Below are 26,360 nucleotides of genomic sequence, written 5' to 3'. Positions count from 1 at the left end.
TCCACAGAAGACATTCCTCGGATAAGCCACTCACAATCAAACTGGGAAATACAGCCCTTAAAGCTGAGGGGAACATTCACCCCAGCAGTGGGATTACGCCGCATTTAAGTGTCTATATAAACCAGGAGCGAAAAAAACTTGCAGCTCTTACTGGGGAGAAATGCAGGAGGTATTGAGCAGAGCAAAGCGATTAGAGCAAAGGATTGTTTCCCATGTCATTCTCACAGGAGCAGTCCTGAGAGCACAAGCTGCTGCTCTCCAGAAGAGTGCCTGTGGGCCACCTCTCCTGGGCTCCCCAGCAGAGCACATCCTCAGTTAAAGGCCATGGAGAATTTGAGTAGATTTCTGCAGAAGCCAGAGAAGCTCTTAATATGAAAACCTCTCCTTGTAATGAGGATGAGTTGTGGCCCTGCCACTTCATGGGAATATACAGAAGAACTTTCCTGTCCTCTACATACACCACAGGATAAGGGTGGGATCTAATGGTGGAGTCAATGCTCCACCAATGCTATCCATAATTTTTCAGAAGAAAAAATCCAAAAAAGAAGTAGAAAAAAAAAGCCAACAGTCCCACTGCTGCCAAGAACAAGCACCAGTTCAGAACATTTCAAGAAAGCATTTTAATTGTAAAGCCCTTTAAATTTCCCCAAATTAAAATGGGGAGACTTGGTGCTGAAGCTACGCCAAATTTTGCTTCTCTGTTTGTTTTTTCTAGAAATAAGTTGGCTTTCACTCAGAGCCGGGCTGTAAGCTATTTCTTTGATGGTTCTGGGTATGCCTTGGCAAGAAACATTGAGAGAAGGGGAAGATTCAGCCAAGTGACTCGGTTTGACATAGAAGTTCGAACACCTACAGACAATGGCTTGATCCTACTGATGGCTAATGGGGTGAGTACCAAACTCTGCTGATATCCTTTATTCATAAGTACAACACGTTCTCCCGTATCTGGAGTGTCATGGAAAACCAGAAGTAAATGTCGTAAGATTTCACTCAAGAGAAGAGGAAACATTTTGTGTTCACCTGGTGCACATATATGTTGGGAGAGTACTGGAACATACCGTGCCCAGGCCGTGGGAAGCTGAGGCCCTGAGCTGGACTCTGCTCTCATGCAGAGACAGTCAGAACTTCAAAGCACTCATACCACTGTGATGATACTTTGAGAGGGAATCTAGTTAAGCCCAATATTTGCACTTTTATTTCAATGTCAATGTACAGTCAAAGCTATGCAAAATTTGCCTGAAGTAGTTCCCATAAAGCAGACACTTTGTGGTAGATGCCACCTTATAACTGTGTCTTGGAGGAGTATTAGAGTTTGACATTTATTTTAGTTACTGAAAATAAACAGTAGCCCCCCAAAAAAGGTGAAATCCAAATTATCACCAGCTTTTCTGAAGTTTGAGGGTGACTCAGACTCTGTAAGGGTCTGAAGAAAGTACAGTCTACATAAAAATATCCTCAGGCTTCAATAAACTGAAGACAAACTCAGATATTTTGTCTTTGGATATCTCCACATTGAACTCCCAAGTCCTGTGTGGATTACAACTAGTAAAGCCACAGAAAACAATTTAATGCGTAGATGCAATCTGCAGACATGCACATTTCTACACAGCTACATGCATCACTGCACTGGGCATTTAGAAGAGAATGAATTCTACTCTCATTAGAAGCATTACTCTCTAGCTTTTGCCATAAGGTAACTTCCAAAAAAGGTCGCTGGAGAACAATTTGCTTTGCAGCATACTATGCCACCACTAACCTTCACTCTTAGGAAGTTCTGAACTAAGCAGTTTCTGCCAAGTGTAGCAGTGCTATTGCAGACCAGTCATTTTTTTCCACGCAGAAGATCACAGAAATTTGTCTGTGGTATATGCACTTTGTATGTTATGGAGGAAACTGTGATTCAGTTGGATGTCAGCCATGGAAGGTCATCTCTGTTGACAGATGCCTTCAGATGGACTGTGTAAGCAGCCTCCCATTACTCAGTCCTGCACGGACAACCCATAAATACTCTGAATCTATTCCCTGTTTCGTTTTCAAGTTTAAGCCACTCAAGAAAAATGCAAGCTGCAGTTTCATTAAAAAGGACTGCATCAAAACCTGCTTTTACTACTGTAAGTAATGACTTCTGAGGGTGAGATAATTAGTGCCAGAGACAGTAATTCTTGGCTTGCAGATTTTTTTGAGAATTATTGTTCCCACATTTCCAGTAGACATTTACAGCATGTAACACCAGAAGAGAATGCAAACATTAGCATTAAAAGCCTTACCCCAGATCCACAGCTGCTGTAAACCATACTTTCTGCTTCTTTATGTTCAGATTTGGAATGAGATTAACTCTGTGCTACAGATCTTGATTTTAAGTATAACTTGATTTCCTAGTTCTGCTCTTCCTTTCTCAAGGAAGATTCAGCTCCATGAAGATTTCCTAAAATAGAGCTCCTGTTTCTAAAGTTTAGGTCACCCATGCACAGAACAGAAGCCAAATCATGAGGAAGAAGCAGTCCAGAAATGCTGAAACCAAATTCAGGATACCAAATAAACCATAGCTACTGCCCAGCCTTCAGCAAATATATCAGTGCTGATCAGGGCTGTGAAGAGATATGCTCCCTAGCTATCATAGCAGTGCTGGCAGAAGCTTTTACTGCAGATATAGCCATTCTAGCAAAACACTGTTTTTACCAGTATAGCTTCTTTCATTCAGGGTATGTGGTTTTACTTTGTCCATGCATAGAGGTATCCACATTAGGAATATTTTGCTGGTAAAGAATACTGACACACCTGTTCTATCAAATACTACTCCTATAGACAAACAGCTCACCAAGCCACCATATAAGTGCTGTTTATCAAACAATTATGTGTTCATATGTATATACATGTATATACACATATATTACAAATACACATATAACCATATATATAAAACCAAAAAACTGTGTTCTAGTTTTACAAACAAAAAGGCCTCTTCCAAGTAGCACATTGTTCACAACGCGTATTAGACACTCTGATTACACTATTTTTTTTAATATCACTACAACAATCATAGTGCTTTTCTGACTGCTGTTTTGTTTTATACAGAGTATGTTCTTCAGTCTAGAGATGCACAATGGGTTCTTGTACCTTCGGTATGACTTTGGCTTCAGTACTGGTCCTGTTCTCCTGGAGGATTCCATGAAGAAGGCACAGATTAACGATGCCAAATTTCATGAGGTAGAGATGGGGTTACAGTCACAGTGATTTGGCTAACTCCAACAGCTGCAAGGCTGCAATAGTTTGCTCCAAAGCCGATTAAAAGAACACAAAGACAAGGAGCCAGGCTGTGGCAGATGCAGTAGACTGGGCAGAACAGCAGACTGCATAACTGCCTTGCATATGAAAGAGCATACGCCACTCTCACCAACACAGTCGGGTGGAGAGGGAAAGCTCTCCCTGCTTTCTGGTAAATCGGCACGTGTGGGCAGATTTTGAATATTACTAGCGAGGTTACTGACTGCAGAGGGAGAGGACACTTTATGTAGGAGAAAAAGTGTTACAATTAAAAATGAAACTATACCCAGAAAAACTGCATCCTTCTAACATACAGTTCCCTACAACTAAAAACATGTCACTGTTAACTTGACCACCTTAGATGTTATGCATTGTATCGCAAGAACTATTGCATTTCACGTTTTAGTCAAAGAGAGATTATTCAGCTATCAATCTTTCATATATGCACAGTAATCTGGGGACTTTGCAGATCAAAAACATCAAGTTGTACCTTGTTTTAAGAGAATTTGCTTTAAACCAGTGTAGCTGTGGCAGTGATAGTAACCCCCCCCCTTTAGCTGCTTGCCTCTCCTGCTGCTTACTTAGCATAAATTCAGTCTGATCTACCAAGCTACAGTTCTGATAAACCTGCTTAAACCGAGCAGAATTAAGCCTTTTACGCTTCGACAATAAAAGAAGTATTTAAAAAAGTATGCCCATAACTTCCTATTGGATAAATCAAGAAAACACTCTGAAGTTAATGGAGCTGATTTGCTTGTCTCAGTGTAGAATTTGACACGGGGTAGTTTTGGGTGGGTCTGGACACAAGTGAAATATCCTGGTTTTTTGGCCATTAGAGAAATTAGGACATCAAAATAAGCTCCCTACTAATAATTGTTGTCAGCTCCTCCTGATTCACAAACAACTTTTCTGATAAACGAGAATAACTGTTAAAGTTTAAAAACATAAAGATACAATCAATTGTGCAAAACCAACATGACAATTTACAAAAGATGGCATTTTGGACACTGAAGTACATGTTTTGTTTTTCAGATTTCTATTATATATCACAATTCTAAGAAAATGATCTTGGTAGTAGATAGGAGACATATAAAAAGCATGGACAACGAAAGAACAGCAATGCCATTCACAGACATCTACATTGGAGGAGCACCTACGGAGATCTTACAGACCAGGTTGGTTTACAACTAGTATTCAATCACTATTGTCAAGTAATCACCACATTTAAGTTATGTTTTATGACTTGTGCCCAGTGGCTCACAATAAAACCTTTTCCCAGCCTCAACACCTTATATGATTCATTGTGTATCTTACACCTAAGAGGTAAAACAGCCTCTAAGGCACTATTCTAATTCTATCTCAGAGCTCTGAAGGACCAAGGATTAGACTTGATTCAGTATGGCTAAGTTCTGATGAAGCTGGTCTAGCTCCACTAAGGGTAGCAGAAACTGTTGTCCTCTTTAAAATAAAGAGACACTTTAAAGCATACATGACTATATAGAAGCATTATTCCTCCTTACACTGCAAAAAGTGATCTTTGCAAAATAGAAATGCCTTAGCTAAAGGATCAAAGCCCTTTACCAATTGCATTTTCAAATCTAAACATGGTGTTTTTCCTACTGTGCACTTCAGTTCTAATCAGTCTGTTTCTCTCCAGATTCAAGTTAGCTTGCTTTGCATGGCTGTGGGAAAATATAAGGAAGAACAGAAAAAATCTCATTTTCCCATCATACCATTTGACAGAAGCCAAGCTTAATCTCAGCAGACCGTGTAACTCCCATTTCCTGAAATGGGAACCCGCCGGACTAGGGTCACACCATGGGAACACAGGTCAGATGCTTAAAGAAGGGTATGCTGTTCTGACATGCAATATGCATTCCCTGGGTCAGACAGCTAAACCCTCTTTTTGAGAAGGGCTCCGGCTGCCGATTTAAGTGTCACGACTGTTAACAACAACAGTCTCTCTTTAAAATACCCTCTACATTAAAAAAATGGAAGACAGCAAATGTTGCGCAATAGTTTTGAGGAATTACTGTTGAGTCTCCTGAAAATGTATTTTGCCGTCAGGTTAACTGGTTGAATCAATAAATAAATAATGATGTCACAGATATAGAACACAGATTAAGCTTTTATGATGAGGACAAACTTCCTCTAAAGAAAAGTGATGCCTTCTTTGAACATGCAAACAAAATGACGGCAAGGGAGAAATAGCTGACATAATTTATGCTGATATAATTTAAAATTTAAAATAGTTCCTCATAAAGGTCTGTCACATGGGGCTACTAAGAAAACTGGTGGGATGGAGGGGGGAAAAGCTCCAGTGTATTAGAAAGCAGCTAGGACAGAGAAAATACAACAGAGTGTAACTCTTCAGTTTTCACATTTCAGCTTTTTCAGTATAAAAGATGCACAGCACCTGCCCCAAGGATCTCTGCTAAGGCTGATACAGAATATATACAGTAATGATCTATAAACAACAAAGGATGGTAAAAACTACTTCAGTCAAGGTTAATCAAGCCTAGGGAAAACTGGACAAGTCCAGAAGGACCTAGAATTTTAGGCACCTGTGCAGCACATGCCTAAATCATTGGCAGATTAAACTTGTTCACAAATGTAAGATACACAATGAATCACATAAATTATGCCAGGAGTCTTCTAAGTGGGTTGCGGTCATTCTGCAAAATACCTGGAAAATACTTTCAAAGCAGGAAAAATAGCTGTTCAAGGTATAGGTGATATCAGAAAAAATCTGTAGACATTGCAAAAATGTGATCAATTATAGTACGTAAAAATGTATTAATGAAATGATTTATGCATAGGTACACCTGTGCATTAGATATTGTACTCAGCTTTGTCTCTCACGGCAAGGGTAGACAACAAAAAGTCCAAATGGTCCAAAATGGTCCAAAACTGGTGACAACATTCCATTTGCATCAGGAACATAAGTCTGCATTAGAATTAAATCATCTTCTATTGATATTTATACTCCCTTTTTCTAGAGAGATTTACATTTGACTGACATTGGGGGACGGGGACAGAGGGAAGAATTAGCTGAGTCTTAGAGAAGGAGTTTAATTTTCTTCCAAAACGGTGTATTTTCACTCATCTCAACAGCACTTGCCCCTGTCAACTGTCCTTTTCGCAAATAAATGAATCTGGAACTACTGGAAGTAGTGACATGGAACATGTTACTTTTCTCCCACCTTATTCAGTGCATAAAGCAAAGCACTCAGGGCAGCTAGCAACACTGGGGGCTGGGAACTATAAGGAACAAATTCATAAGAAACCTTTCTTTAGTTTTAAACCTATCCTCTTTAGTTCCCATTGCTCCTAGAAAATGTTGTTCCTTAAGTTGGTGGTATTTAACAAAGAGGTATATTTGCGGTATCCAGCCAGTCACACAGCCAATCACAGTTCAAACTGATTGACTGATACCTCACATCTTGAGCCAAATCCCAATGGAGAGGAGCCTTCCTGTAGATTTAACCTTCCTGCTGATTTTACTGAGGAGTAGATTAGGCCCCTACAGTGCTCCTCCTCTCCCCTAATTTCAGTCATGTACATCTGTGCTATTCCACCTGACAGTCAGTTTTAGCCAATGTAGAAAAATAGGCACTTCCAGAGCCTGATTCATCTGACACGTTTCAAATTCGACCTTACAATGAGATAAATCATAGAAAACTAGTACAGAAGTAGATGTCAACACTGTCACTATCACCTCAACTGAGGTTGAAGAAGAAGTAGGGGAAGTAGGAGAAGAATCCCACTGCTAAAGTGGTACAGAAAGGGCAAAGACTGTCTACAGATTAGCCAGGTCAAAACTCGGGATTAGTTCACATTCACTCCTTCAGTGTATTTGTTCCCTGGTTATCTCCTGGGCTGGGACCCAGCAGATCTCATGACATTTCCTGGCTCTACCACAGACTCTCTGTGGATCTCAGGCACGTTTCTCCTTTTTCACCACGCAACAGGAATATTCTGAGGATAAATTTGATGATGTTTGCCCCGTGCCGTGAGGTTGTGCTATCTTAGTGAGGGGTTCAGCAGGAAAACTCAGTGAGCAGGAGCAGCTGGGATACGCTGCTGTACTATCTACCTCAAGCTTGACGTTAAAAGGATTCAGGAAGCCCACCCACTGCTCTCATTTACAGCTATATGAAGCCATTCACCAGCAGTCAGAATTTACTCTTACTTCCTTGACCTCTGTTACTATTATTTGTTATGAAACAGAGATCCAGCTGCTTTCTGAGAGAGGGAGATAGATTGCCAATAGAAGCAAGAGAGGAAAACTAAAATATAACTTTCCTAGAATAGTAAAAAGTGGAGATAAAAATCCCCTGATTTTCATCGTTAAGCGGGTAGAAATCTGCTTAAAAATATGTTCTTTAATTTCAGTATCTACTGTTAACTTGCTAAAGTTATTTCATATGGGTCTCCTTTCTGATTTCTCATATTCTCATTATCTTGATGCATCATAACACATAATATGGTTAAATAGTTGCTTTACGTAAAGATGTAGAAACTAGGGTCTAGTGAGGCAAATGACTGAGGCTGTTCCAAGTATTTTTTAGAACCCTTTGGCCATAAAAGTATACCCAGGAGGGCAGGGATTATTTAACTGTTTGACACTGTTTTCCAACAGCATCAGCTCACATCTGGCAGGAAGTGTTGGCTTTAAAGGCTGCATGAAGGGTTTCCAGTTCCAGAAGAAGGATTTCAACTTGTTAGAAGAACCAGGAACCCTTGGAATCAGCTATGGGTGCCCAGAGGACTCACTGGTAAGCATAACACCATGCATGAGCTAACAACAAAATTTTGGTAATGGATACAACCACAAGCTTGATATTACTCCAAATAATGGAAAGGAAAAGTCTTTAACTAAGGAAACTACAATGCATTGATTGTGATTTTTTTACTTAGTCTGCTGACAAACTATCCAATTTTCATTCTGAAATGCAGCACTAGGTGTTTTACTTGACATTCTTCTGATAACTGAGATTGCAAAGTGAAGGCTGGATCTGACATAGGCCATGTTCTGTATTCTGAAAAGCAAATATTCCATAGTAATTCAATTTTTCTTTATGAAACAAAGAGAATTGTCCTCAAACACTTCCTAATACAGATGTATGACATGAAAAAGACAGCAAGATACTGACCTTCCAAATGAGTTCTCCCCTTAGGTCAGTCCAGCTCTACTTTGTGAAACACAGTTTAACTGCACCAGCACTGAGGGAACTGCCATTTCTTTTCAGATCCCCTCCATCATTCATCGTTTACTCATTACGATACAAGATCGGTAATTCCAAACTCTGTTCAGTTTTTATCCTGTGGGCGTGCCTATCCAAAGCCATGCTGTCTGTGAAGATGAAGACGCCCACCACTTGTAGAATTCATTACACAGTGTCATCCTCTGTAAAGTAGGAAACTAGCAGCAATTTGTCCTACCTCAGGCCTGGTTTTCCTTCTGAGGTTGAGGACTACAGACCCCCCCATCCCCCAGTATCAGCCCTCAGTGCAGCATGCAAACTAACACATCTCATGCTGTGATGGTGACTAAGCGCTACACTGCTGACAGAGGGGCTTTAGCCCCCTCTGTTTCTAGTCTTCACACTCATTAGCATCAGCAGACCTAGGATGAGCGCTGGAGTCCGTAAAGAAATTGAGAACTGTTTGGCTTGCACAGTCTAAATGGCTACACTTTATTAATATTTTCATAGCATGCAAGGGGCAGTCTATCTAAATTAGGTTAGGCCAAGCAGAAAATATTTATAAAAGAACTGAAATAACTGCCTCTTTAAGAGAAATAGTCTCATTTTTTATTATTAAAAATGTTTTCTACAGCATACTTGTAACTTTATTTAATATGCAGATGTCCCGCAAAGCATATTTCAACGGAGAAAGCTTCATTGCATCAAGCCAAAAAGCATCGCTCTTTGGTGAATTTGAAGGAGGCTTTAATTTCCGAACATTGCAGCCCAATGGGTTGCTCTTCTATTATTCTGAAGGAGTGAGTATGCTTTTCTTTAGTTATTTTATCCTTGGATTGTTTCCCAGAATACTAGGGGAATAATGGAATTTTTCACTTCATGTTTTAACAATGGAAAAAGCAGTCTAGAATATAAAAGCATTCGGTGATGGCCGCATTTTTACAGCTTGCATTCGATCTACAGATGAAATCCAGCTATGCCTAGACATTAGTTTGATGCCAAGAAGAGGATTTGAGCCTGGAATTAACATGCATCCATTCATGCTCAATAAAATCCACAGGGCAGAAATGGAAAATGGATCTTGCAGTGTGCTCAGCAGCACTGCAATCCCGATTTGGACCTGTAGGTGCTATCAGAGCATAAATAATATTAACGGGCTGATATTTTCCTCCCGGAGACAATCTCTGGAAGCCATGCTGCATGAGAGAGAGCTTGTTTGGATTAGCGGGATGGTATTCTCAGCAGTGCTGAGTTGACAGAAATCAGTCAGAGAGCTACTACCAGATAGTACTTAAACCTTCATGAATGACTGGGTAAAACTGTGTTCTAGAATGGCTCCTTGCAGTTATGGGCAACAGGCTGCCCTAACTGCTCCTCTCGGTGAGAGATCGGCACGCTCCCAAACTGGTGAGTGGGCAGGGGGGATTCTAAGAACCTGAAGGCTCAGACTTACCTCTGCAGCAAGCATAAGCTCTGATGGAGGGACCAGTTGCTACCACCCATAAAGGTCTCTTCTGCCATCCTTGCAGAAGATTACCAGCAATGCAGCAGAGAAGGCTGTATGAGGACTATATCCACCCCTCAACTCTTGTATTTTACAGCCTGGGGTATTATCATAAATTGAAATGAGTAACCACATCAGTTATCCAAGCTACTTGCATAAATGAGACAGAGCCTGGAATGTAATAAAGGGTTTACTTTTATCACCTTACACATCACTTCTGGTTTCAACTCAAAAGCTCTAAGCCTGTGAGATGCCAAGTGCGGTATTTAACAAATGGAAGTTCAGCTATTTAGCACATTACAGAATCAGGCAGCATGATTCCTGTGACTGTGCAGTGACAACGCTTGTTCTAATGGAACAGATAATACTCCTGTTATATGGGGGCTGTGATCCCATATGCCTGACCCAGATAGCAAATCATCTCTCTAAGACCATTTTGAGTGACTAAATGAGCCTGATCGGGGGGAATTAGACAAAAGTAGTATTGTTCTTATGGAAGCAGAGATCTTACAGTAACAGCTGCTCTATATAGCACCATAACAGGGTTAGCAGACACACAAATCAAATACAATCATCATAAACTCCTAGATGGAAGGAGCTCATGTGACAGATGAGACAGTCAGTAGCAGAATTCCCAGAATTCAGGCTCAAAGAACAGCAAGAATATCGATTATAATGCCATCATCTCCTTCTTTGCTTCTCAGTCTACCTCACTGCAAAAAGAGTAAGACTGGGGAAAACAGCAAGAAGAAATCTGTTTGGTTAGGGAAAATAAGTACAGCAATAAAATGCACTGGACTGTTAACTTTTCCAGTGTAACAACACTTCTGAAGATGCTTTTCTCTGTATTTCAGTCAGATGTGTTATCCATCTCTATGGACAGAGGTGCTGTCGTTTTAAATGCAAGTGGAATCAAAGTTCAGTCATCAGACAGAAGTTACAACGATGGAAAAAACCATTTTATCATTACTTCTGTCACTCCAGAAAGGTAAAGCTGTCCAGCATCTTTTACTCCCTACTTACATAAGTATTTCTTGGAAAGAATATGTTATCATTTAATATTCTCTTTCAAAGGGATGTTTAGGCATTTTCTTCATTGACTACTTTTAACTGATTAATCCAGTTTAAAAAAATACAAAGCTGAAAGCAACATGTTTGAAATCTGGCCTGTGTGGCCTGAGGATGAGATGCTAGGAATTTTTAGTGAAACTAAGAGAAAAGAATAGTGCCTTTAAAAGCTTATTCTTTTTTGCCCTCATGTATGAAAGCAGTTTCATATAACTAAAAACTAGCATGAGAGTCATTCTTTTTTTTGCTTTGTTAAAGCAATCCCAAATTAATCATTGAATCATTTTACTATGGTTTTCTATGTAAAACATTTTCTTAAAAGGTCAAAGAATCAAAGAATCTTTCTTTTAGAATCTTGCCTATGCAGATAAAAATAGGCCATTCTGTTTCCAAACTGAAACGGAGGCTTGTACATATGACTTCTGACATCCAAGAAACCAAGAAACACGGTTTGAAAAGCTGCAAGTGCAATATGATGCCTTGGAACAGTGTTGAGAACTGTCATATTTCCCTGAATGTTCTGAATTCTGAATTTGCCAAAAATCAGTGCCTCATGCTTCAGATAATAGTCAGTTTCTTATTAAGGCAGTAGAATCCTTCCTGATTTCTGCATCAATTATTTGCTTGTTGTAAAATGAGATTAGGTAAAGACCACTGTATAAGCTAAAACAGGAATGTGTTGTGAGGAAAGAGCAGGAAAAAGGGAAGGGGACATAAAGGAAAAGGATTGGCCCGTGCTTGTATCTCATTTTCCCAAACAATGGCTCCATCCATTTCTTAGTGATCTCTCTGCTTATGTATCCTCACTGGTGGACTGCAGTTTTCTGGACTTCAGGATTAACCCCAGGATATCATAACACGACATCTGTTGCCCTGTGGACTCCAGGCTGCTAGTGCTAGGGCTAACTGCCCTATTGCTCATTGTACAGCTGGAAATGAGAAGATGTTCTCATGACTTTGAGCGTTACCTTTTAGTGATTTATGCACTGAACGCAGCATTTTGGGTGTATGTAATATGCTGCGTAATAACCAGCATGGCCTTTTCCAAAACCAGTCTGAAAAATGAATGCTTTGTCCTCGCAGATATGAGCTGACTGTTGATGACAAGAAAGAAAGCAAAAAGAAGCCATCTAAGGACAAAGCAGGGAAAAGCCCCGACACTGCCAAGAAATTCTATTTTGGCGGCTCTCCCCTCAGTACGCAGCAAGCCAATTTCACCGGCTGCATAAGCAACGCCTACTTTACTAGGTACGTAGCATCCTCCCAAACACATTATCAGGCAATCGGTGTTTGACAGCTCAGAAAGTAGCTACTCAGGAGAACTGATTTATTTGCACAATAAAAATATTTCTCTCAATTTTGTGAGGCTAGCCAATACGTGTGAATACCTTTCTTACCTCATTTGCCATGAAATCTGTTGGTGCAGACCTCCTAGGTTAAGAAATTGCTGAAGTGGGAATAACTGTTGACGTAAATCAGCTTTCAGCACTGCACCTGCTAATGCCTTTGGTGCAATGTATAATTTGCATAGCTGTAATTTACATTTATATTATGTAGCTTGCAGCTCTGCCTTTGAAACAAATTGATGCTATGGCATCTCACAGAAGCTGTTGAAGTTAGGAGTTTGGTCATGTGAAAATGGTCAGAATTTGTTGATTTTAATCACTTGACAAAACACTCTGCTATAGAAAATTTTAAAGTAAATTTGGTGCTGCAGATTCTGACTCTGTTTAGGCAAGCGTGGATATAACAGACGGAAGTAGTATAGGCTGCCCACATCATCCATACATTAGCTCATTATTCTGTACTTTTAAGCAAGATGAAAAAAGCCCACAAAAAACATCATTTAAAATACAAATGTAAAATTCTGTGATTTCTATGAAAACTACTGCAATACTTGCAAACAGCTGTTCTTGTCACTTTTCAGTCAGTCACTCAGTCAGTCATATCCCCTCTTTGAAACACAGGTTGGATCGAGAGGTTGAGGTGGAAGATTTCCAGAGGTACTCTGAGAAAGTTCGGACGTCTTTTTATGGATGCCCTGTTGAATCCCCTCCAATTGCTCTTCTGCATAAGAAAGGAAAAAACTCATCAAAAGCCAAAGGAAACCGTAATAAAAAGGTTTGCTACAAATTGCTTCAGTTACCACCTTAGAATTTTCCAAAGCTGATACATACTGTGTCAAGACTGTAAATTCTCTGAATCATGGTTCCAAAATGTACCACTTGAAGAATACTTCAGATGTAAGATAAGGAAAGGTCTTCTTCCCTTTGCATAATCCATGACTACAAACAGCTGCCCTGACCTGATCTGGTCTACACTTGCATCATTCTGTTTTGCTAGAACTGCAAAACGCAATTTCTGACATCTTCAAGAAAACACTATAGGAAGAGCCTTCTTTGATTTCTTCTATAGCCTAAAGGCAATAAGCTTACTTCTGTTCTCAGCTACTTCCATGTGGCTCTTGTGGGTACAAGTAGCATGCATTAATACAAGTGAGAAAAAAAAAACTCTTCCAACATGCAGAACTTTTATGGTCCAAGCATGTCCTATTATGACTGTAGTATATCCTACATCACTGAAAGCCGAGGGGAAAAGATTCAAATAGGAAAACTCCAGCAGAATTGAATTGTAATTTTCTTAGCTACACAGTTAGGAATTCTTGGAACCATTCATATTTTTTTAAGGAAAGTATATATTGCTAGTTTATATATAAATGATATTGCTATTTTTAGAATGTCCCATCTTAGTTAACACTTCTGGTTAATGGTTCTTTTTGGACGAAGGTGGGAAAAGATAAAGACAAGATCGTACAGGCTTCAACTGGCCTCAAAAAACTGTATCAAGAAATGAATATGCACAGAGACCCTCAATGCCAGTTGTCCATAAATCCTAAGGCAACTGAACACGCATATCAGTTTGGAGGAACAGCAAACAGCCGGCAAGAGTTTGATCACATACCAAAGGATTTCAGTGAAAGGTAAAGGAACTTTAAATAAAAATGAAATACACTAGGGAAGACAAAGTAGTATTTGAAAGAAAGAAAAATGACTTATTTCTGCTCTTAGCCTGGTGCTTTTTTATGTGTTATATCTAAGGCAAATTTTTATATACAGAATGTTTTTAGGATCTATTAGAAGGTATTTCAGCTGAGTAAGAGTAATAAACTGAATATGTTTCCAGTTGCATCCCTTTTGTAGACTTTTCCTCTATACTATATATTAACAAAAATGTGTCTTCTTGCCCATTCATATGAAGACTTTAAGAATGTTAGTTCGATACAAGTAGCGCACCATTGGTCTCTTTATCCGAGAAGTAATGGCATTAGAGCGGAGCTGGAAATTAACATGATAGTTCACCAAGAAATGAAGCGCAGTCGTGTGACGAGTGGACCACGGCAGCTGTTTAATACTGCTTGGGAATCCACTTAGTGCGGTAGGACATAAAAGCTATGAAAACCATGTCCAATTCAAGCCATAGTGGAAATACGAGCAATTAATTTTAAGTCCCGCTATTGTGGACATTTAATCCTCAGACTCCCATAGAATATGCTGTAGGGTATTTTATGGCCACCAAAGCATCTTAGTTTAATACTTTCCATGAAAGTCTACAAATTCAACAACATAGCACTTCCTGGAAGCACACCAGACCACTAACTCAGAAAAGAAAAGTGCTATTTCCTGATTTAAACAACAAAAGCGTTACATTTGATTTACTTCAGAAGTGTTTTACTTGGGGCAGTCCTGCTGGTGCCCATACGTGACAGAGGAAGAAAAGCTCAAACTCTAATATGTCTGTTCATCCCTACAAGATATATTTTTATTATAATTGCTTTTACAGCTTTGTTGTTGCAATGTTTTTTTAAAAAACAATGACTTGTGATATTTCAAAACAACTTCTAGTGGCAGGGGCCTAAATGTGCGTGTGGAAGATACACACTGCAATGGAGCATGTATAGATCCCTCATATAATACTAGGAACAGAAGCAAAGCTAATTAGCTGACCTGAGAAGCAAGACTAATCAGTTCTGGCACTGCCCTACACAAATATAGCTTTGCCATTTTTTAGGCCCAAAGTAGTAATACCAACCCCTCAAGAACTCTCACTGTTCACACTGTATCGAATCATCAGTGTAAATGGCAATGTTGTCTTGAACTTTATGAGAAATGACCAGAAAGTACAGGCTTAGCAACAAGTCTGGAGTAACTCTAAAGATTTGTGAACTGTCAGGCTCCCACTATACCAAAGGAAATGTTTAAAAGTTCACTAACATTGCTATTTGACAGGAATGGATACACAGTGTCTGTGCTGTCAGTTACTGATTATCTGCATTGATTTTATTCACTTCAGAGATTTTGGGTTTTGTGAAAATAAATTCCTTGCAAGGCAGCTTTTTCTCTAGCTTCGACTTCTACTCCAAAAATAAGTAAAGAATGCTTCCCAGAAACACTGCTCTTTCCATAAAGGACATGTGTCTTCCTTGGGATGAGAGCAAAAAAATCAATCCTCCTCTCTGCAAGTTGATTTCTGTCAATTATATCTGCTCTAATATTAATATTGTGTTTTTATTTGCCAGAGCTCAGTTCTCTATCAGTCTGAAAACTCACTCATCTCATGGCATGATTTTCTATGTCTCGGATCAAAAAGAGACCAACTTCATGGCCCTTTTTGTTGCTCATGGCCGACTCATTTTTATGTTTAATGCCGGTCATCAGAAGATAAGGATTAAAAGCCAAGAGAAATACAACGATGGCCTTTGGCACAATGTAAGTAGAAGAGAGCAATTAGTAGGAAGACGCATGCTTTAAAAGGTGCAGTAAAGACACTGCTGATCTGATGGCTCAGGGAGTTTTCATTCCTCTGACCACAACCACATCTAAGTGTTAAGAAACTTCTGCTAATATTTTTAAAGCTTACCTGCAAAATTTTACCAAGTCATTAACTGAGGATAGGAGAGTTTACTTTGTAAATCAGTTATAAAAATCCAGCAATTCCTCACACTAACAGCTGATCAGAAATGACAGAAGCAAGCAGAACAGTAAGGCAATAAAAAGCCAAATCAGCTAGCAAGGAAGGTTTAGGATATTTCTGTTAGGCACATCTCTTTGAAGTGCATACGCAAGAGGCATAGTTGCCTTAGACCCCCTCTGTAGTTCATGGAAATTGAAAGACAAATTTGAGGGGAAGGTGATTTTTCCCTGTGCAGGTACCTCTCTCTCCTCACTGACTACAGAGGGAATCCAGTTATAAGCTCCTAATTTAGGCACTTAAGTGCTCAACCTCTTAAACCTACTTTAAAGCCGGCTGGATGAATCCAGGCCATACAACTGGAGAAGACTGTGAGAATTGTATAAGTGTAGCAATGAATCATATAGGCGAATATAAGATAGGCAGATCTTAACTACCTCAGCCCCGTATGCAAAATATTAAGACAGAAGTTCTACTATCAAACACACAAAAGAACGTGAAGAGTGAGAGTTGTTCAGCAAAAAATACCAGCAGTTAATAAAACAGGCTTGTAGACTATGACTTAAAGCTTTTCTTCTCAGATTTCTTATCTTCTTCCACTACACAGTAGTGTTCCCTCAACACACGGAAACAATCTTCTGGAATTTTTCTTCCTCCTTTTCTAGGTGATATTTATAAGGGGAAAAAATACTGGCCGTTTGATAATTGACGGTCTCCGAGTATTGGAAGAATCCTTCAGTGGCAGTGCTAATACTTGGCAAGTCACTGAACCGCTGTATATCGGAGGTGTATCTCCAGGAAAAGCTGTGAAAAATATCCAGGTAAAGTAGACATTCATTACATCGCTACATATCTCTATGTATAGCTAGCACAAAAGTTGACTCTAGGAGTGAACTGAGGCAAAAGCTGTAATATTATCAACCCTCAGCATGCTGAGGCGCACACAGCTCAGTTCAAGTGGTTCAAGCTCAGTTCAAGCTGAGCTGGAAGTGTTTTGGGCTAGACTTCAGCAGACTTGGAGCAGCAATCAGGAAAGCCAGTGGTTCCTGAGGAACAGAGAAATCCTAGTGACATGCAACCTTGGATGAGACAAGTAAGGTTAGGTGAGATCAATCTCACTCTCAGGTCTGAGATATAGATGAGTATCAGGATTTAATTGAGGTTTTAGTGTTGTCTCAGTATCTCTCTCTTGAGACAATACCTAGAGGTCAAGATTCTGCTCCACATTTTGAATGTTTAACTACATATGCCTCCAAGGTAATCTTTGGTGATACGTGCCTAACAAGGTAGCTGCACTGCTCAGAGAAAGTAGAGCCCTTTCTTGCTTTGAGGTATGAGGTATGACTGATGCAGTACTGCCTTGCTCTAGTGGCACTTTGTTTCTCATGGTTCTATATGGATCCTTTGAGAAACAGCACAAGCTAGCCTTACCTCAAGGTCATCTAAGAGACATCAGAGGATAAGAAAAGCACCTGTCCTCCTCCTCTTTCTTGGATTTAATTCAAAGCCAATACACCAGAGAATCATGGCCTTAGAGATCATAAACAAGTACAAATTGGGGAGAAAAGAGTTTCTTTCCTTCCATAAGCAATTTATCTACTAATCATGCTTTCTGTTTCCTCAGATTAACTCAGTCTACAGTTTTAGTGGTTGTCTCAGCAATTTACAGCTCAATGGAAGATCAATTACTTCTGCTTCGCAGACATTTAGTGTAACACCTTGCTTTGAAGGCCCATCAGAAGCAGGAACATACTTTTCATCAGAAGGAGGATATGTCGTCCTTGGTAATATACTACTAAACCAATGTATCCAATAAGACGACTTTAGTCTTATTTACTGTACTTCAAAATGGCACATATAACTGACGGATGTGGTAATTTCATGCCCTGTGAGCAATAAGGACTGTTAGATATAGATCATTATTGTGCTAAGCAGCTGATGCTGAGGTGAGAATGTTACCATGAAACCAGATAAATGGTTGCATATATGTGCTATATATATAAAAGTAGATATTTAAAATAATTAGAATAATTTCACAGAGGGTCAGATTATAACACGATAAAAATTATTGTAGAAAAATGTAAGACAATGGGGCTAAGACCATGTACACCAGCAAATGGTCACCCATTAGTCTTTAATAAAGAAAGCAGTATGTGATTCAAAAACCCTAATGAAAGGCTTTCTGTATGTCTTGACAATGAACAACATGACAGAACTCATCTTTTCTGTCATTTAAGCCTGCTGTGTTCCAGGAAGTGTTTTATGAGGTTTTTTTGGTCACATAGGCTCTGATCTGAATGGGAAAGAAACAGAGCAACCCTATCCATTGGCAATACCAAGAGGAACTACATGCTGTTTCTAATTTGTTCCCTGGCCTGCCACCAGATAGAAAAAGGGGGTTTATACTACTACTGATTCATCAAATCTCGAGTGAACTCCCACTCATTGTATAAAGACTGCTGAATGTCAAGCAAATTGCACAATACAAAACTGCCTAAACAAATACACAGAAATTTTCTGCTTTCCATCGCATTGCTGAGAAGTATTTTCAAACAAAATACATACTTTGTAAATAACAAGACAAATAAAAAAGCTATTCTTAATACTTCAGTGAAGCAGAATAAACAAAAGTGGAAATGGGTCAGGTATGATGACACACCCCATTATCTCTTCAGGTATGCCCACAAGCACATGTTCCCATAGTTACAACAGGACAAATAGGTTTGATCCAGGGGCTTTGAGTTTCCCTTTTGACTTTGAATAGATGTCCAATTTCATCATTAACTCGATACAAAAAATAACGTCATTCTTTTTCCCCTCACAGATGAATCCTTCAGTTTAGGCCTGAAGTTTGAAGTTGTTTTTGAAATACGTCCCCGCAGCAGCTCAGGAATTTTACTGCATGGTCACAGCGTGAATGGGGAGTACTTGAATATGCACATGAAAAATGGACAGGTACAATAAAAGTTACATTCCTTCCGCTGCTTTGACTAGTTTCTCTGTCTACTTGGACTCTGTGCTACATGCAGCTTTTGTCTTACAAATTTGCCATTACTTGATTCTTGTTCCTCTCCTAAATATATTAAGTGCTTAGATTAGGCAACCCAGATACTTCTTTTAATATATATAAAATAACACCCAGCACAAAAACAGATCACTTGACTGGTACTAACAATAATTAATATTTAATGTGTAGATGAAAAGAAGCATGAGCATTGACACTTTGGTGCTCCTCTTTCATCCACACATTAAAAATGCGTAACAGTTACAAGTAAGGTGATTTTGTTTCTGCCTGATGAATTTTTATTTCTTGCATGTTAAAAACAAAGTCTCAGTTGCGCTCACTGTCTTCTTGTTTTAACATACGTGTGATGGAGAAAGTGAGGAAGAAAGAAAGTTCTGATTGCCTGCAGATATGGTTACTAAAGGCTCTGGATTTTTGTAAGGCTGTGAATTGAACGAGAGAGATCAGAAACGAACTTTTCAGGTAGCTGTTGTTGCTGTTGCTATCTTTTATGATAACTGCTAAAATCTGCGTCCCTTCATGGCAGGCATTATATGCACGCAGTAAGAATCTGTTGTCTAAAAAGACAGAACAAGCAAAGGTTTGAAGCAGGAAAAAAAAATCTTTTCTCCTTTTCGCAGAAAAAAACCTCAGGGCATAATCAAGCGAATGGGCAGTGTGGGTGTTCTTCACCACCACAGTGCGCTACCCAGCAACTAACTAATTGTCAGTGAGGTTGTCTGTTCTGGGCTAGAAATAAAGAACCTGGAGATATCCCATCACCTCTGCTACTGGAGCAGGAACCTACAGTAGAAGGACTGAATGGACATTGCAACAGTAGCGATTCATCCCATCCTAAAGCAGGTGTCTAATATAGGTGGGATGAACTATCATTTGGAGAATTGATTGTTCTATAAATCCCATTCTTACAGCTGTAGCTAGTCCTTGGTAAATTAACAGAGAACTTCCTATAACCACAATGCATGTGTGTGTCATGGCACACTTAAAGCTTCCATCTACATAAAACTAACTCAGCATAGCACTTCTTACATGAAGATCTGAAGAAAGCTTCACATATCCAGAAGCTTGTTGCTTTTTTCCAACTGTATCAGTTGGTCTTAATAAGAGATAACACTTCTCTCAAACCTCACTTCCGGCATAATGTATATGGGAGCCACAAACAAAATTCACTTTGGAAAAGTAGATCGTCCCGCTTGTCACCAAAACAGGCCCGCCAGTTAGCCTCTTAGTAAGCCTCCATGTTTTTACCATTAACTGTCTGCTCTCTTTGAATGCATTACCAAGGACCTGTTTTGTGAAAACTTTTTTGCTTAACAAACAAGAATGATCAGCATCTTGGATTCATTTTTAAGTGCCTATATCTCTATCAGTACAGCTTGTCTGAGTGATTTATTAAGGAACCACTTTCCCTCATGAATCTTCCCTCATGTATTTGCTTGAACTGTTCCAATAGATCTCATCCAAGGATAGATGAAAAGGAAGATGAGGATCATTTCATTTTTGTTTTCTGGTGCCCTTGAGCAAAAAGCTAAACATCCCTCAGCTACTACTGTGTTGAAACAAAGATCCTCTACAATTGAATTTCTTTTTGCTGTTTTCTAGCAGCATTGTCAGTCAACAAGCTGTCAACATTGTAAGGCACAAAGCGGTTGGGCTCAGTGTTTGGAATTCTCTGATAAGCGGCACTAGGAATCCCATGCCCTGCAGCAGGGCACAGTCCTGCTCTGCCAGTGCTGTGGCAGTTTCCATCTGCAAAGATACTCACCCTTGTAATTAATGCAGAGGTGCAAAATTCACAATTAGGTCCACCTTCTACCTCTGCCATAGATTTCCTCATAAGCTTGAACAAGTAACTCAGTAGTCATCCCTAAGTCCCCTACCTATTCCTTTCTCCCATCTTGTCTGTTTGTTCAGATTTAGGTTTTCCATGACTGTTTCTTATTAAGTGGCTAGCAAGATGCCAAAACATCATCTGAGGCCTCGAAACACTAATTTAACACACAGGAAATTATAGAGTAGCTGTTCTGGAAAATCTGAGTTAATCTGTTCTTGAACACTCTTCCCTGAGTTCCAATCACAAATGTTGCAGAAGTGTTGAATCTAAAAAAGTTTCAGATTAGAAAGGTGCTTCATTTAAATGATTGTTTTTGAGAATTCACATGAAGCAATGTTTTCTATCACTTACATACTAGATGTTCTGAGAGGGGAACATAGCATTAGTACAACAGCAGATAAAAAGAGAACAGGAAGGGTTTTACAATGACAACTACATTATTTTCCTCCAGGTTACTGTGAAACTGAATAATGGAATCAGGGATTTTTCAACTTCAGTGACACTGAAGCAGAGTCTCTGCGATGGCAGATGGCACCGAATTGCAGGTCAGTAAAACTTGATCATTCCCTTAAGAAAGATAACAGAGCCACATTCTCCATCCTCAGCTATCCATCTCCATGGGCCAGCACACTGGGAAAGGAGTCTCATTTGCAGTTACTCCCTTTCACCTGTCAAAATTCAAGCTTCTATCTTGTATTGCCTTGAAAGAGGCAGTCCTTGTCCACCTCCAAACACAGAGACTGTAGAGCTTCCTGTGAGGACAAGCACAAGTTCCTGCCAAGCACAAATGAAGAGGGAAGCTCCTTGTTCACAGAACACAGACAGCCTAGGTAAAATGATGGCAACCTTTCCTGAGTGGTATACCAGATTGTGTTCTTCTTTCCTCAATTTGAGGTTGATAGAACATTGATAGAACACTGTAGCTGCAGGGAGATGATGCCTTTAAAGGTCACCTAACAGGCCAGGTCTGAAGAATCCCAGCCTCACACAGAGCCACAGTTAAGATTTTGTCCCTGTCCCAACAGCCATCCTTCATTCCTAGGTTGCAAAGTCAAAAAGTGTATCTAAACCCCAGGCACTTGAAACTCTCCTAACTTCGTTTCTAGAAGCTCACTTGGGATGCCTCCCAGCACCACGTCCACAAGAGATGTCAATGTACACCATTCCCCCATGCATTCTTTCTAAAGGAAACGCAGGCACACAAGCAAGGAGGAAACCTCACTGCACTCTAGTATGCCCCTATTGGGAATGACTTGGAGAACAGGATTATGCAGCACACCATTGTATACACCTGCCTTGCAGCCTAGACAAAAGCACAAACGATCAAGCGCCTCACTCAGAAGTGATCTTGCTCCCACAACCTTGTCTCGCATTGGCCCCGCTCTGTCACAGACTCTGCCTGCGTACCAGCGCTCAGATCAGACAGACACTCCTGTCTGCCAAAAAACCCTCAAATGCTACTTTTTATGACTATGGATCTTTTTAATCCCTGTTCCTTCTTGTTCCAGTTATTAGAGATGCTAATGTGGTGCAGTTGGATGTGGACTCTGAAGTCAACCATGTGGTAGGGCCACTAAATCCAAAGGCAATTGACCACAGGGAACCAGTGTTTATTGGAGGTGTGCCAGGTAAGTTTTGGCAGCTTTGTGGTATTGTTCCCAATTTTCAAAACACTGCCTTCACAGGAAATATAGAAGCTTAGTTTACACTTAGAAAAAAATGAAACATGCACACTCTTCCTGTGAAGAACTTGGTTTAACTCAAAGGCTCACGAAGAGCTGATCAGAAATGTTCTACCTCAAGCCCGCTGAGAAAAAAGTGCTGCTGCATTGAAATTAAAACATTCACAGTTGCTGGAGGGTCAGGCATGGAATCAGCAGAGAAGTCAGCTTGCTAGAAAAATTCACTCCCCCCCCCCCCACTTCTCTTTCCAGTACAGGCTTACTATTTTTTTAAGAAATGGTTTTTTTTTTTTTTAATGAGTTTGGAAAATCACTGTTAGTTGTAATTGAAGTCCCCAGGTTTTGTTGCTAGTAGGCTGCTTTCCTCTTCCCCAAGCAATGGCTTCTTCGAACACCATGTAAAGCATGAAGATTCTTATTCCGACTAGTGATTTCTATTGCACAGATGTCTGCTAATGTGAATTTGTGACTCATAGACCATCTGTGTAGCGTGGGCCAAGATTACTACATTTACTTCCCTTATTCCACAGACAGAGCTACTCTGTTGGGGGTTCATATGCAAACTGTAATCAACACTACGTGATTCATTTTTTAAGTCATCTCCTGCACATTTCTCATTGAAAACATGCAGCATTATTTCTGTGCCTTGCATGTCAATCATTAATAGCTCTAACAATCCAATTTATTATATTGCTTATCTTGGATTAGTGGCTTGAGTGTGTGATGTTCTCATCCATCCCACACTACCAGGAGGAAAAATAAGCCTAAAGGGAATCATAAAAACTATGTGCACATGCTTGTATACTATTTAATTCCAAATTGGAATTTTATTAGGACAGAACACTTCCCAGAGACATAATACAAACTGGTAATTGCAAATGCTGTTCTGCTTCGACGTAGAACTTCCTAATTCTGCATTAATTATAGAATACTAAAGCAATGCCATATGTTAGCTCCATAATACTATTATCACCCTGGCACAGAAGAATCCTATAATGAACTTCATAAAAAAATTGTATTAACCAATACCATGTAAATGCAGTAGACTAAATAAAACCTAACAAATCAGACTCAGCTGACGATATATCTGGTGTTTAAAGAAATTACAAATATGCAGCCTCGGATTCATCTACTCCATTATTTAACAGAGAATGTAGTTGTCCAAAAATGCAAGATTGAGCCTGTACCCACTTTATGTTATCAAGAATTTTCTTAAATGTAGATGACTCCCCATGCTTACTCTAATTGCCTCTAGGACACCAGCAACAGTCTAGACATTTTGAAACACCCACAGAAGATGCAACAGAGCTGCACCTAGTAGCATACAGGGAAAAAAAAAAAAAAGAAAGAAAGAAAGAAAAAGAAAAAGCCATGGAAGATTCTTATCATACATATACATTAGAATGCAGGCAACAGCTTTCCTTTCATACATGCAAGCTGTTCGGTGGAACAAAAACACCTTTCATATATTTGGCCTCTTCCAAAAGCTGACTATTCCAGTGTCTAAAGTGACTATACTTTTTTTTTTTTTTTTTTTTTTTTTTTTACAAAATTTGGACTTATTTCAACTTTACTGATGGACTGATCACATGTAGGATGTACTATGGCATGGGCTCCTAAACAGAATACTAAACTGCAACTGAGGAGACTCAGGTCCCACTACTGATTCTGCCACTGAACTGATTATTTTGGTTATCATCAGCTCTAATTCTTTTGTTTCTAATTTGTTTCTTCCAGAGTCTCTGCTAACGCCCAGCCTGACTACACGCAACTCCTTCATTGGCTGCATTCGTAACTTCATGATTGATGAAAAACCAGTGAGTTTCAGTAAAGCAGCTTTGGTTAGCGGTGCTGTAAGCATCAACACATGTCCAGCAGCCTGATACTGCATTGCATCATTTCTCAGAGCACAGAAGGAAAAATAAACCAAAAGAAACCATGCTCTATTCTTTATCGATGCACAGAAAAGAAAAAAGAATATCTCAGCAAGGATCCATCTAGAGAAAGCAGTACATTTAGGGTCATTTCTAATGTTTATATGCAACCAAAAATCACTGACAAATAAAGAGCTGTTGTTTCTGCAGTTCTCTTATTATACCACAAGAGTGAGCTTTACCATTTCTTATAGTATATGTGCAGCCAAGCCTACAACACTGTTACAAGAAACTGTTGGATGATAAAAGAAATGAAAATTATATTAAATATGTTGCTTTCAAGATAGATCCTGTATACATCATTTCATTCAATACCGTAGGCTATCCATTGTTTACCAGGAAAAGATTTGCTAATACACATTAAAGAATAAAAAGCTAGATAATAGACTTGCATTGCAACTAACTGTGCTCAAAGATTTTTTTCAGTCTTCCATTCAACTCATTTATATATTCTCCAATTAAAATGGGGAGCAGAGAGGATACTGATTATGTAAGCTTATAAACAATGAAAAATTAGAACACATTTAATTCCACTTCTAGCACTTCTAGACTTCATGGATACATTCTAGCATTCTAGCAGGAAGTGAAGAAAAGATGGATATTTTTAAAACAGACACTTTCATTATATAACTGACCACTTGCCTCGACTAGACAGTTTTAGAACAATAACTGCCTAATTTAGGAAGGAGGAGGAGGAGAGAGAAAATTTTAAATTTCGAAATTTCAAGTTACTGATTATATTTTTTTCTCTAAATTTATCAATACATTTATTTATATGATAAATCAAAGCACCAAATCCAGGAGTTGATTGTGAGCTCATGTGCACTAATATAGCAAAGTAAGCACCAAGTGTAGAAAAGCAAATTAAAAATCACAGTTTCAGCCATGGAATCATATAAATTATCACTTTTTTGTGAGACTGCTACAGGGCTTTAGTTTACAGCAGTAATCCTCAAACTGGGAACAAACTCCTGTTGAATGTATCCTTGAAGATGTGTGGCTGAGGAAAAGCTGGGAGTAAAATTGCAAGATGCAACCAGAAGGCAAAGGACTGCAAATCTGAACTGTGTTAAAACAGCAGAAGATGACGGTTAGAAGTTAGTACCAAACCTCAGTCCACAGTTGGCCTGAACATCAAACAAGCAGAGCTCGCTTGCAAAACTCGGTCTCTTGAATGGTCAACTATAAAGCATCAAATCCATTCTTTCCTTTTAAGAATAAACTGCTGTTGCCAGAAATTTTGTAATTGCTGAGCAAATTATTCTTGGAACCAATTCAAAATATGATCAGCTGCAAAGCAGGAAAGCGCCAAAGGGAGGATAAAGGACAACACCCAAACTAAAACTTAATGGGAGCTCAGGTAAAGCACAGAATCTGAGACAACTAGAATCCAAAAGTCTTGAATCTATTGACAGCTGGACAGACTACCAGAATAAGAAATATGTCAACAATAATCAGTAGCTGGCTTACTACTCTCTCAACAGAAGTGTTTCGACAGACTGAAGTGCTCTTAGCTCACTCTGTGTGAAAGAATCGTAGGGTCCTGACAGACCATCACCCGGTCCAGGGAAGATGACAGGATCCCTAGGTGCCACAGCATGGCAGAGAATAGGCGCAGAGGGACTCTGGCAGGTGGGAGCCTGTTACTGCTTCTCCACTTGCCTCTAGAGCCTAGTTTTGGGGACAAAAAAATCACAGTGGTGAATGGATGAGAGGAAATAGCGTGGCTTCCAGCAGCCATTGCCTTTCTTTCCACCAGCCTTGTCAACTCTGTTCCGTCTTTCAGCCGCACGCGTGTTCTAACAGCCTTCTCCTGGATACATCTCCCATTCTGTTCTCAGCAACACTCCAGCAATATGCTCCCAGGACAGATG

At 39.5% G+C, this 26,360-nt stretch overlaps 1 protein-coding gene across 2 annotated transcripts in view; it reads left to right on the top strand.

The window, feature by feature from the left end:
- Window positions 1-25,721, top strand: part of LAMA4 (laminin subunit alpha 4) — a 109,035-nt gene extending 83,314 nt beyond the window's left edge. For both annotated transcript variants that reach the window (XM_009682494.2, XM_009682493.2), the window contains exons 23-38: window positions 716-887; window positions 3,076-3,207; window positions 4,297-4,439; window positions 7,907-8,042; window positions 9,134-9,271; window positions 10,830-10,963; window positions 12,127-12,291; window positions 13,011-13,164; window positions 13,830-14,023; window positions 15,620-15,809; window positions 16,677-16,832; window positions 17,636-17,795; window positions 18,836-18,966; window positions 21,322-21,415; window positions 22,379-22,498; window positions 24,290-25,721. In XM_009682494.2, coding sequence (XP_009680789.2) covers window positions 716-887; window positions 3,076-3,207; window positions 4,297-4,439; window positions 7,907-8,042; window positions 9,134-9,271; window positions 10,830-10,963; window positions 12,127-12,291; window positions 13,011-13,164; window positions 13,830-14,023; window positions 15,620-15,809; window positions 16,677-16,832; window positions 17,636-17,795; window positions 18,836-18,966; window positions 21,322-21,415; window positions 22,379-22,498; window positions 24,290-24,435 — 2,365 coding nt within the window. In that variant the 3' untranslated portion in view covers window positions 24,436-25,721. The remainder of the gene's footprint in view (window positions 1-715; window positions 888-3,075; window positions 3,208-4,296; window positions 4,440-7,906; window positions 8,043-9,133; window positions 9,272-10,829; window positions 10,964-12,126; window positions 12,292-13,010; window positions 13,165-13,829; window positions 14,024-15,619; window positions 15,810-16,676; window positions 16,833-17,635; window positions 17,796-18,835; window positions 18,967-21,321; window positions 21,416-22,378; window positions 22,499-24,289) is intronic.
- The last annotated feature ends 639 nt before the right edge of the window (window positions 25,722-26,360 follow it).

This window comes from Struthio camelus, chromosome 3 (assembly GCF_040807025.1).
Source record: "Struthio camelus isolate bStrCam1 chromosome 3, bStrCam1.hap1, whole genome shotgun sequence".
NCBI lineage: Eukaryota > Metazoa > Chordata > Aves > Struthioniformes > Struthionidae > Struthio > Struthio camelus.
Note: the sequence above shows the minus strand (reverse complement) of the source record. Positions and strands in the feature narration are given on the sequence as shown.